The 10,878-nt window shown below is 52.4% G+C and overlaps 1 protein-coding gene across 3 annotated transcripts; it reads right to left on the reverse strand.

The window, feature by feature from the left end:
* Nucleotides 1-79: 79 nt before the first annotated feature.
* On the reverse strand, nucleotides 80-4,423 carry Scrn2 (secernin 2). 3 transcript variants are annotated; one of them, XM_070028219.1, is made up of 8 exons: nucleotides 4,339-4,423; nucleotides 3,820-3,993; nucleotides 3,111-3,292; nucleotides 2,197-2,396; nucleotides 1,578-1,790; nucleotides 1,302-1,467; nucleotides 982-1,162; nucleotides 80-756 (listed from the first exon to the last, which is right to left on the reverse strand). In XM_070028219.1, the coding sequence occupies exons 1-8, from the start codon at nucleotides 4,405-4,407 to the stop codon at nucleotides 598-600; spliced, it is 1,344 nt and encodes a 447-aa protein (XP_069884320.1). In that variant the 5' UTR covers nucleotides 4,408-4,423; the 3' UTR covers nucleotides 80-597. The 3 variants fall into 3 exon arrangements, with proteins under 3 accessions (XP_069884320.1, XP_069884319.1, XP_069884321.1); XM_070028218.1 differs by having other exon boundaries at nucleotides 1,578-1,793; XM_070028220.1 differs by lacking the exon at nucleotides 4,339-4,423 and adding an exon at nucleotides 4,091-4,220 and having other exon boundaries at nucleotides 1,578-1,793.
* Between the last annotated feature and the right edge of the window lie 6,455 nt (nucleotides 4,424-10,878).

Consider the following 10,878-nt stretch of genomic DNA (forward strand, 5'->3'; position numbering starts at 1 on the left):
ACTGAAGAGCTGAGGGACAGCACCCAAGCCCAGAGGTCAAGCCCCATGACTGACAAAAAAAGACCAAAAGACAATGCACAAGGGATAGCACTTGTGTGTCTTTAATTTGTAACAAAGCCTTACAGACAAATGCAAACAGTAAATCTTCTTTTGCAACCCAGAGTTCATTGTTAAGTATGAGAATTTGGTATGATTCCCACATAGTTGGCAGTGTGGGGTTTGTTAACTCATACAGATTGGCCCTGAGAATAAAGTGATATAAAAGCTAAAAAAGAAAGAAAATGCACAAGGGCTCCAGTCATCAAATGCTTGCCTAGCAAGCACCATGTACCTGAGTTCAATGCCTAGTACCACAAGAAGAATTCTCTGCCTGGTACCACAGGCCTCGAAGCCAGTCTGGGGCTGCCCTTTATCCTCAGTTCTCTTACCCTACCTTAGACCTGGGATCCAGTTCACTGAACAAGTTAATAGAACACATTTATTAAAGCAAAGGCCTTACCACCCACTTAGAACATGGCTGAGGGTATTGCTGTGATTCCTCCAGGGCTGCTAGTACCAGCAGTCCTGTGCCCACCCAGGCCAGTAGGACCTGTGTGGTTATGCATAAAGCTGGCTCTCCCTCTCTACAAAGGCCTGGAAGAGGCTGCCCAGCTGCTGGGGTGCTGGGGTCTGCTCGCTGGTCAGCAGTCCCCGTGCAATTTCCAGGCCTTCCTGCTCCAGGTCCCGCTGCTTCTGCCAGAGCTGCTGTCCCCGCTCCTGCCAGGAAAGGCTGATCAGGAACACGTGCTCGGTGCATGCAGGACAAAACCATAACCACCCATCCACACTGTCCTGGGCCCACTAGCTCCATAGGATGGAGGTCCCCTCTCCTCAGCTCTGCAGTCTCCTCCACTCCCAGGCCTGGCCTCTCGGGTTTCTAGAGTGCCCGTTGAGAGATGGAGATGGGAATCACCCTGAGCGAGGCTATTTCCTGGGAGTTACCTGCCCACTCTCCATCAACTCCACAGCTGCCTGGTGTCCACGGTAGAGTGTGTGTCGGCGATCCACCTGGGTCTGGAATCGAGGTAGGATCCGAACAGGGTCCTGATCTCCAAAAGTGGGAGACAGGACCTGGGGGACCTGAGCTGCCCCCAGCCCAAAAATGAAAGGCTTGAACACCGACCTAAGGAAACAGAGATGGAAGGACTGAAGCAGCTCACCCCGTCAGGGTGAACCAAGAACACTTGGCTAGCAAGCGCAGTACACCTGGCTGCCCTGTCTGGTTTACACTCTCCTGTTCCCCCCTCCCTCATCCTCCTCACCTGGAGGGGTCTGGTGTGGCCGTGAGGAAGTGGACACAGGGCTGCGAGGGATCCTGGGGCAGAATGGACACCATGCTGGCTGTGGTGCGGAAGCCTCCAGAATCCATGCAGATACCACTCTCCTTGTTCCTGAGAATGTCCATCATCACCTCTGCTGTGATAGCCCCTGTCAAAGAAGAGCAAGCGAGACCTTGGTAGGGGGAGCTATGGGAAGTCTCCCACCCTAGGGCTTGGTTGTGACTGTCCCGGTCCAACCCCCATACACCACTCACTGACCTTGCCTTGGTTGTAACAGTTCACGTCCTGCCCGGAAGCGGGCCTTGGCAGCCTCCATGCGCACAGGCTGCTGGGTCAAGGAGAAGACCTGTGTGAAGTCAAAGGTGCCCTGCCCAGCCCACCAGCCCTGGGCCTGGGCATGACTCCGAAGCTCTGGGTGTTCGGCTGAGATGTCTGTGCCAATGCTCAGCTGGTTGGAAATGTTTCGGGCCCCTGCTGTGAATGAGATGGGAGAGCCAAGTCACTCATGGCACGAGGGAGCACCCATTCTGGGCCAGGCACTGGGCCAGGTACTGAGAAAACAACAGCGATAAGAAAGCCAACCCTCATGGGGCTTTGTGATGGTGGGGAAAATGGACAAAACATTCCCAGAGATGAATGGAAAAGCAAAGAGGAACCTGCTTGCATGTAAGGGGAGACTACCAAGAGGTAGGCAGACCAGAGCACAAGAAGACTTAATCAGGTCAAGGCGGAGCGTTCCCAAATGGCATCATATCTTGTGTCCCCAAGACATAGCACCTAGATGAGACCCTCTCTACCCCATTTGCCCCCCCTACCTCCCAAGACTGGTAAAAGGGGGGTTGCCTCTGGGAGGCAGGCCCAGGACTGGGCCCCTCACCCTGGATCCTCTGAGCAGCCCATAGTCTCCCAGCTGTCTCCATCACCCATGCCTCCTTCCGGTCAGCCAGCAGGAAGGTATTGTGGTAGCAGAATGGCTCAGGGTCTTCCCGGCAGCTGCCTCCCTGTCCATGGCGCTCCAGCAAGCATGAAATCACATGCACGGCCTCCTGGGCAGAGCTGCTTCGTTCTAAAGCCAACCTGATAAGAAGTGAGAGGCCAGAAGAAACCCAGAGAAGTGTGATGATAAGTCCAAGTCACTCAGCAAATCCTCTGGCACTCATTGCATTAAACAGAGTAATGGGCATTGACTTTCAAGCTGTGCCCTGAGGGTCTGGGGAGGGAGGGGGGGAGCCTGAAACACAGCCTCCCAGAGGTGTTCTTGGACCTTATCAGTTTTATAAACCAGGCCTCTGTATAACATTTCAATACAAAACAAAGCCACAACCAGTGGGGAAGGAGAGAATGGAAACAGCTACCACCACTGGGCCAGTATTCCTACCATACATACACTTGAGATGGAGCTGGGTGTTCTAGCGGCCCACATCTGTCATCCTAGCTACTCAAGAGGCTGAGCTCTGAGGATCATGGTTCAAAGCCTGCCTAAGCAGTAAAATACTGAGACTTTTAACACCAAAAAGCCACAAAAAACTGGAAGTAGGAATGTGATTCAAATGGTAGAGCACCAGCCTTTAGCCAAAAAAAAAAAAAAAAGAGCATAAGGCTCGGAGTTCTAACCCTAGTATTGGCAACATGCACGCACACATACACACACATTTGAGGTGGGGCCAGGAGAGAGGAGAAGCAGGGCAGCCTCTCTGGAGAGATCAGAAGGGCAATATCAACAGCAAGAAGGCCCTATGGACCCCGATGGGGGAGGGGAGGATGCAGGAGATCAAGACAGCAGGTCCAAACCTGAGTAGGTCCATGCCCAGCAGGGCCTCCCCCTCTGCTACAGGCTCCTTGGTCCATACGGCTTCATTGCCAATGCAGACACCATGCTCATTTGCACCCATCTCAGCCCCCCACAACCAAGAAGGTCGGCTGAGAATCATGGCGTAAGTCTTGCATACCTGTTCCACCTCAATGTAGGTGCACTGCAGGTAGAGGGGAGAAGAAAAACAGCTACTCATAAAGGGCAGTCCCCACACTGTGCTGGTAATTTGCCAATCACCTTACAGTTTTTTGTTTTTTGTTTTTTAAGTCAGTCGTGGGGTTTGAACTCTGGGCCTGGGTGCTGTCCCTCAGCTCTTCTGCTCAAGACTAGCGCTCTACTACTTTGAGCCACAGCGCCACTTCTGGTTTACTGGTGGTTAATTAGAGGTAAGAGTCTCATGGGCTTTCTTGCCTGGGCTGGCTTTGAACCAGGATCCTCAGATCTCAGCCTTCTGAGTAGGTAGGATTACAGGTGTGAGCCACCAGGGCCCAGCTCTTATTCCCATTTTACAGATGAGAAAACTTGTGTCCACCGGAGCTACATGTTAAACTCTTGGTGCACGCTGGTAGATTTGAAACTCATATTCTTCCCACTACATGTGGCAGCCTCCCAGCCCTGGAGCTCAGAGGAAGATGAAAAATGCCCAGATTGCCCACAACTTCCAGCATCCTGCACGTCCTAACCCACCTGGAGGCGGCTCCCAGGGGCGTGGGTACCTGCTGGTACAAACACCACTTCCTGCACCTCGGCCCTAGGTCGATCCGAGTTCTTTGCAAATATCACAGCTGGGATGGCTGAGGCCGGGGGCACGGACACAAAGCAGTCACAGGAGCAAGGGGCATCGGGGCTCGACGCGGCCATCTGCGGAGAGATGGGGATGATCTGTGCCCCTCGCGTGCCTGGGCTCGGGCCTAGGGCGCTCCCTCCCTCAACACGTGTGCCGTGGGCGCTTACACACCACGCATCGCATGCACACTCGGTGCACGGGATACTCCAAACCGTGCACAGCCTGCAAGTCAGCACACGGCGAGGGCCCTGCCACCTCTCAAGGTCCCGGCGCCATGGGGAGTCCCGGACCCTCGGGACACTAAGTGTCCAGTCTCAGGTCTCCCGCGCCTCCCCAAGACGCGCACGCTCCTGCGCATGCTCACAGAGCCGCCCCTCTTCCGTCTACTCCGGCAGTCCCCGATATTGTACGCCTCTCACCCTCTGTCTGCCTCCAAGACCCTCAGCTCGGTCGCGAACACCACCTCCTGCGCTTCGAGTCAGGTCCATCCCATTGGACGGAGGCTCCCAGGTGACCTGCGTGGAAGGCCTTTGGCCCCGGGGGCGGGGCCGGCACAGAACACCTGTAGTTACGCCAGTCTCCATCAGGGTGCGCTCTAGCACTATTTCTTGGAGCGGGCGGGACTTGCAAATCCTGCCTGGCTTCCCTTATCCGAGTGTAATTTGGGAGCCTCCTTTTTCAGGCTGAAAAAAGGAATGAATCCACAAGTTCATAGGATGGGGTTACTGTAGGGAGCTGGAGCTGGGAGTGGAAAAAAAGTCTGGGTAGAAGGGAAGATTGGTAAAATGGCGGTGACAGCTGTGGTAGCTGGAGATGAAGGAATCTTAGCTATTGAGTTTTGGCTTGAGTTTCAAAGATGCACTCTAATATACAAGCAATCACAAATCAGAGGGCATAGGGATCAGTTGGTGTATTCGTGTGGTTGGTGGGGGGGATGTGGGGGAGAGAGAGAGAGAGAGAGAGAGAGAGAGAGAGAGAGAGTGAGAGCACACTGGTAGTGGGGCTTGAACTCAGGACCTTGTGTTCTCACTTGGCCTTTTCGCTCCAGGCTGATGCTCTACCACTTGAGCAACACTTCCACTTGCTGCTTTTTGCTAGTTAATTGGAGACTCATTAATTGGACAGTCTTACAGACTTTTCTGCTCAGGATGGCTTCAAACTTCCATTCTTGGATCTCAGCCTCCTAAGTACCTAGGATTATAAGTATAAGCCACTTTTCTTAGGGCAGTTGATTCATTTAAAAGCAAAAACAAGCCACACTGATGGTTTACACCTGGTCTATAATCTTGGCTACTCAAGAGGCTGAGATCTGAGGATCACATTTGAACCCAGCCTGGACAGAAAAGTTGATGAGTTTGTTTTATTTATTTATTTTTTTTTGGTCGGTCGTGGGTCGTGGGGCCTGAACTCTGGGTCTGGGCACCATCCCTGAGCTCTTCAGCTCAAGGTTAGCGCTCTACCACTTGAGACATAGTGCCACTTCCAGCTTTTTCTGCTTATGTGGTGCTGAGGAATCGAACCCAGGGCCTCAGGCATGCAAGGCAAGCATTCTTACCACTGAGCCACCTTCCCAGCCCCATGATGAGTTTTTTTTTTTTTTAAGGTCCAGGACTGGGACTGGAACTCAGTAACTCAGTACCTGACACTTTTTCTCATTGGCTAGTACTCTACCAACTAAGCCACACCTCCAATCCCAGTGAGATTTTTCTTATCTGCAATTAACCACCAAAAAGCTAAGGGACAGCACCCAGCACCAATACTGACACCAAAAAAAACAGGGGTGGGGATGTTTACAAGTTTGACTCCAAAAGTCTTTTTTTTAATAGTGGGAAAGGGGGGGGGTACAAACTCAGGGCTTCCTGATATCAATAAGCAAATATGCTCTACTGCTTGAATCTGTTAGAACCTTTGCTGTAGTTATTTTGGGGATAGGGTCTAATGTTTATGCCTGGGAAGTCCTGCAAAGAGGGTACTTTTTGCCTGAGCTTGCCTTGAACTTCAGTCTTCCTGACCACTAGGATATGAGTTACTGAGCCAGGCCCCAAAGCTCTACTCTACCCATAGCACTCAATGGCAAAGGAGAAGTCTTGGCAAGGGAGACATAGAGCAGTTCAGAGGTGGATTCTGATCTAAGATGTCCTTATCTTCCAACTGAACAAACAATCTCCCTAGCCAGCATTTAAACAAATGTATCTTTTGCTTGGTAAAACCCTGCAGGAATGCACCTGCTCTGCTTCTAGGGTTGGCAGTCAGTCTGTAAATGGTTTGGGAGTATGCACACTCCAGCAATATTAATTCTTCCAATCTGTGAATATGGACCATTTTCTGTTTTGTTTTTTCTCCCTTCCATTTCTTCCATCAATGTCTTAGTTTTCAGTGTGCAGATTTCCCCCCTCCTTGGTTAATTGTATCCCTAAGTATTTCTCCTAACTGTTGTAAATGAGATTATTTTCTTGATCTAAAAGATATTTTGTGGTTAGTATATGGAAATGCGATTGATTTTTGTGTGCTGGTTTTGGATCCTGTGCCTTTATTACTTTATTAGTTGTGAGCAGTTTCTTGGTGGAGTTTTGTCCCTAAGATTTCTTTCAAACCTGCCCTCATTGCTAAACAATCAGATTAATGCTAGGATTAGTGGGATGGCAATGGGTGTATCTGGTGCATCATCCAGAAGGGCCAGTGAAGTTACCATCGGGTGTCATTCCAGCAGCAAACGTCAAGGCTCTGTGCCCCCAAACATCGGTGACCCGGGCAGTGTGCAGGAAGCTGTACTTTCTTGAATGCCCACTAGGGGGCAGGCGCAGGCAGCAGGAGGAGGAAGGATTCCTTCTGCTGCTGCAGCTCATCTAGAGGCTTGGTTCCCAAGGCTGTCTTCTGTGTCACGTTTCCATTCCTAACTTCATTCACCCACTCTAGAGGAATTTCACTCCACTTGGAAGGAGTGCCGTCGGATCAGAGAGGTCACCCAGCAGGTCAACCCACAGATGCTGATTTCCTTGACTCACTTGGCTTTTTCAAGATCATCCTACCTAGGTGCCTCATTTGAGGGGTCAGAGGTGACCTTGGGCTCGGTGGAGGGGAGAGGGGCGCTAGGCCAGCCAGGCAGCATTGCAAACAAGCAGAAAAGCGTCAGAGCCCCACCAAAGGCCCCCGCTAAGAATGCAGGTCAGCTGGGAGGAGTTGTAAGGAGAGGAGGGGCAGCCTCTGCCCTGCCCAGACAGGCCGAGCCGGCCCCACAGCTGCCCTCTTGTACCCTGGGGGCAGGGACTAGGGGTGGGAGGGGAGGGGACCTGGAGAGAAGAGGTTCCTAGGGTCTAACTCTCCCCACCCCAATCAAGAAGACTAAGGAGCTGCTACACAGTACTGCCTCGGGCAGAAGTGAGGAGGGTGGCCCTCTTCTCCCCAGGCTGTTAAATCCGAGAGCAGTTAGAAACAAAGAATTGACCTCCCCAAATCTAGGCATTTTACTCCATAACCTTTCAATCCTCCTGATGTCCTCTTTCCAAGGCTGTCTTGAGATCTGTAGCAGAATCATCCAGATAAAGGACAGGATGGACCAACCTGGGAGCCAGATTTGGCTGAAGAAATTAGGTGAGAGGTAGAGTTTGGGAAATAGGAATCCACTAAGTGAATGAAAATAGTACAATTGTGGGGAGGAGGGGATGGGAAGAGGAAAGAACCAATCCACCCCTGTTTCTCTAGAGCCAAGAATGAATCCTCCATGCTAGCTTTGTTGATGTAAACTAGACAAGAGCCGAGTACCAATCACTGGGGCAGCCGGAGACCCTTGTACTACAGATGGGCATTTCCACGCCTCTTGGAGAACAGGCACCGTGGATGCAGTGAGGGTCTGTCTTACGAGCACCGGAGTTGTGTAAGTATGGCAGGTCACTAGCTGGGAGTTGTAGTAGCAACCTTTCCCTCATACTTTCCAGTTGGGCGGCAGCCCATCAGATATCTTGGCTGCCTTTCATCGCCTTGTCTGTGATAGGGATCATCTTGGGTGAAGAAATCGCTGTCACTCACCCCCACCTTGCTCACAGCCAGAGGGACTGGCTGACATGCATGCTCCCATGGGGGGGCGGGAAGGGAGCCAAGAGGCCTGAATTGGAAGGGAAGAATCCCCTTCTTAGGGTGCTTGTAGGGAAGGGGAAAGAGGTTGGGAACTTTTGGTAGAGGAAGGAACTATCTAGAAACTTCTCATCCCTACAGGGGAAGACCAGGGAGGGATAGCTCTCTACCCTCCCTGTAACCCCACAAGGTAGGATCAGAGCCCAGCTCTGACCCAGCCAAATGAGGAAGGCTTCAGGATCAAAGGGGCAAGGTCCACTCCACTAGCCCAGACCTGGTCCTCACTTCTGAGGGATACTGAGTCAAAAAAGGAAAGCAAGCTAGAAGACAAATGAAGCAATGATGTGGTTGATGACTTTATTGTTGCATTAAAAAAAAAAAAACACGCACACAGGCTGTTTCTGCCTCCATCCCTCCCCCCCCAAAGTGGGTTCACAGCAGTTAAAGAAAAAAAATTCCTACATTTTCCTCTAGGGGGGGCTACCTAGAAGGACAGGCAGCCAAGAAACCTAGATCTATGAAAGAGGGAGAGCAGAAGAAAACTTACCCAAAGCCCTGGTACCTATATAGCTTAGGGCTCAGGGCCTCTATAAGGGGGAACATCCGGGTCCCCCCTCACCACCACCCTTGTGGGAGTTCCCCTTAGAATGGTCACTGGAAAAGACTGTCTTGGTAATGCAGGGAGGGGGTGGCTGGTTTCGATGGGTGGAGGAGAAAGGCATCCTACACCCACGGTGCCCTCCTTTCTCCCCCTCTGCATCTGGCCAGGCAACCTGCCCGCATGGCCAACTTTGCTCCTGTCCTCAATGCTCTCAGCGAGGAAGGAGAACTCTGGTTGGGTTAGCAGGAAGTGGGGGGAAAGAGGGAGAATAAAGAAAGAACCTTACTTTTTAAACTACCCCAGGGTGGGGGGGAAAGGGGGCTCTGAAGTCAGCTTGTCCCTTTTTTTCAGGAGCTGCCCATTTCAATCCCAACTTTCTTCCCACCCAGATTACCAGCTCCTACTTCCCAGAGAGCTCCCAGACTTTGGACTGGGTTCAAGCACCCCCAATAGAGGAAGAGATGCTGTGGATCTAGGTCCCAGACCTTGTACGGGGTGAACAAGATGGGGGTCTCAGGAGACCCCAGGCTCAGTAGAGAAATACACACATCCACATCCACACAGGTACGCAGCACACACATACACAACATGCCCTAACATTAAATAAAATACCCTTTGCTTATAACTTAAAATCAGAACACAACTAATCCCTGCAGAGGGTTCTGGGTGGAGAGAGGGGAATAAAGGGAAGGGGAGGTCAGAGAGACTGGAGACCCCATACCTCAAGCCTGGGAACACCCCCAGCTCCAGGGTCCTGTGGCTTGCCAGGCCCTTCCCTATATCTATTTTCTTCTCCCTATGCCTGGCTCAGCTTCGGCTGGGCTTCTACCCTTCCCACCCCTTTGATCAGAATCCAAATGTATTTCTAGCATCTAAAGGGCAAGGGGGACAGTTTCCTGGAATCCCTTCCAGTGGGAGGACAACTCCTTCATATGGAAGGGGAGATGACAAGGCGAGGACCATGGGGAGGCATGGAAAGGTCAAGCTAGGGAGCAGAACCTAGCTTCTCGTGAGCAGAAGAGGCTAGACAGGTGCAAGGCCTCTACTAGGAGGAGAAAGGCGTCTCGGCTGGCACACCCCCATCTAAGTCCCAAGTAGCCCCAAGAGCCCTCCCCCTCCCATCCTTCCTCAGATGGAAGGCAAATGATGGGGACCCAGGGCAAAGGACTCTATCAATGAAAGAGCTGGCGCTACAGGATGCCTAAGGATCACGGCAGCAAAGTCCATGAGATTATTATCTCCAATCAACTACAGAAAATGCTGCAAGTGGAGCTGTGGCCCAAGTGGTAGAGCACTAGCCTTAAGCAAAACGCAGTTCAGGGACAGCACCCAGGCCCTGAGTTCAAGTCCCAGGACCAGCACAAACAACAACAACAACAACCAAAATAATCCAACCGAAGGTCATGGACTGGGTACTGAACTTGATTAAAACAACCACCACCAGGTGTTATGACTGAATCAGAGTTGAAGAGGGACTAGGTTGGTTCCTTCTATCGGGCCACCCCTGATCCCTTTCCTTTCCTAAGAGAACTTCCCTGCTCACACGTTCCCCTCTCGGCATCTAACTCTGCCTCGCACCACACAGCTCTGGCTGGGAAAACTGTCCCTTGGTCTCCAGGGCTCCATCAGACCAAGTCTGGAAAGATTAATAAGGAGGAACATCTCCACGCTACACAGACACTCCTGCCCCACACACACCTCAGGGGGACCCTGAAGCCTCCCCCCCCCCCATCTCAGCTCCCCCTCCAAAAAACCCTAGGGGCAGAAGCGCTAGAAGGGGGATGAAAGGGCGCTGGGCCGCGGGGCGGCTCTGCAGGCACTTTTATGTCCAGGCTCCGAGGCGCTTAAGGACGTGTCAGGACAGCTCCCTGCAGCAACCCGGACCAGCCCCTAACTCCTCCCAGCTCCTAGCCGGTCCCCTCCAACCATCGGAGGCCATCGGGGTGCCCCTTCCCAGCTGCCCAGCCTGGGGTGGGGGGGGGAGGAGGGAGAGGGGAGGTGGGGAGATAGTAAAATAGCGAAGGAAGAACGGAGGGGTATGCACAACTCCTAAAGCTCAGTCAACCGCACCCCATCCTGCCCCAGACTAAAAATCAAACAACAAAACCCCCTAGCCCGTCTCCCCGTGCCCCCCTCCCCACTTTTCCTCCCCCTTAATAAATAACCACCCCCTCCCCCTTTCTCAAGGGGACATCCCTAACAGCGTCGGGCTAGGGGGACTCTTTGGAGATGTCCCCAGGAGCCGGGCGGGGAGATGGCACCCCGGGATCTGGGGGGCGGGGAGAGC

The sequence above is a fragment of the Dipodomys merriami genome, unplaced genomic scaffold (assembly GCF_024711535.1).
Source record: "Dipodomys merriami isolate MVZ:Mamm:240054 unplaced genomic scaffold, mDipMer1.0.p SCAF_19, whole genome shotgun sequence".
Taxonomy (NCBI): Eukaryota; Metazoa; Chordata; class Mammalia; order Rodentia; family Heteromyidae; genus Dipodomys; species Dipodomys merriami.

Coding starts and splice junctions, on each gene's coding strand:
- Scrn2 (XM_070028218.1), bottom strand. CDS start 4,407: ATGGACCTGACTCGAAGCGCAGGAGGTGGTGTTCGCGACCGAGCTGAG. Junction 1,468..1,577: donor ACTGTTACAACCAAGGCAAG/GTCAGTGAGTGG, acceptor CTTCTTTGACAG/GGGCTATCACAGCAGAGGTG. Junction 1,163..1,301: donor GCCACACCAGACCCCTCCAG/GTGAGGAGGATG, acceptor CTGTTTCCTTAG/GTCGGTGTTCAAGCCTTTCA.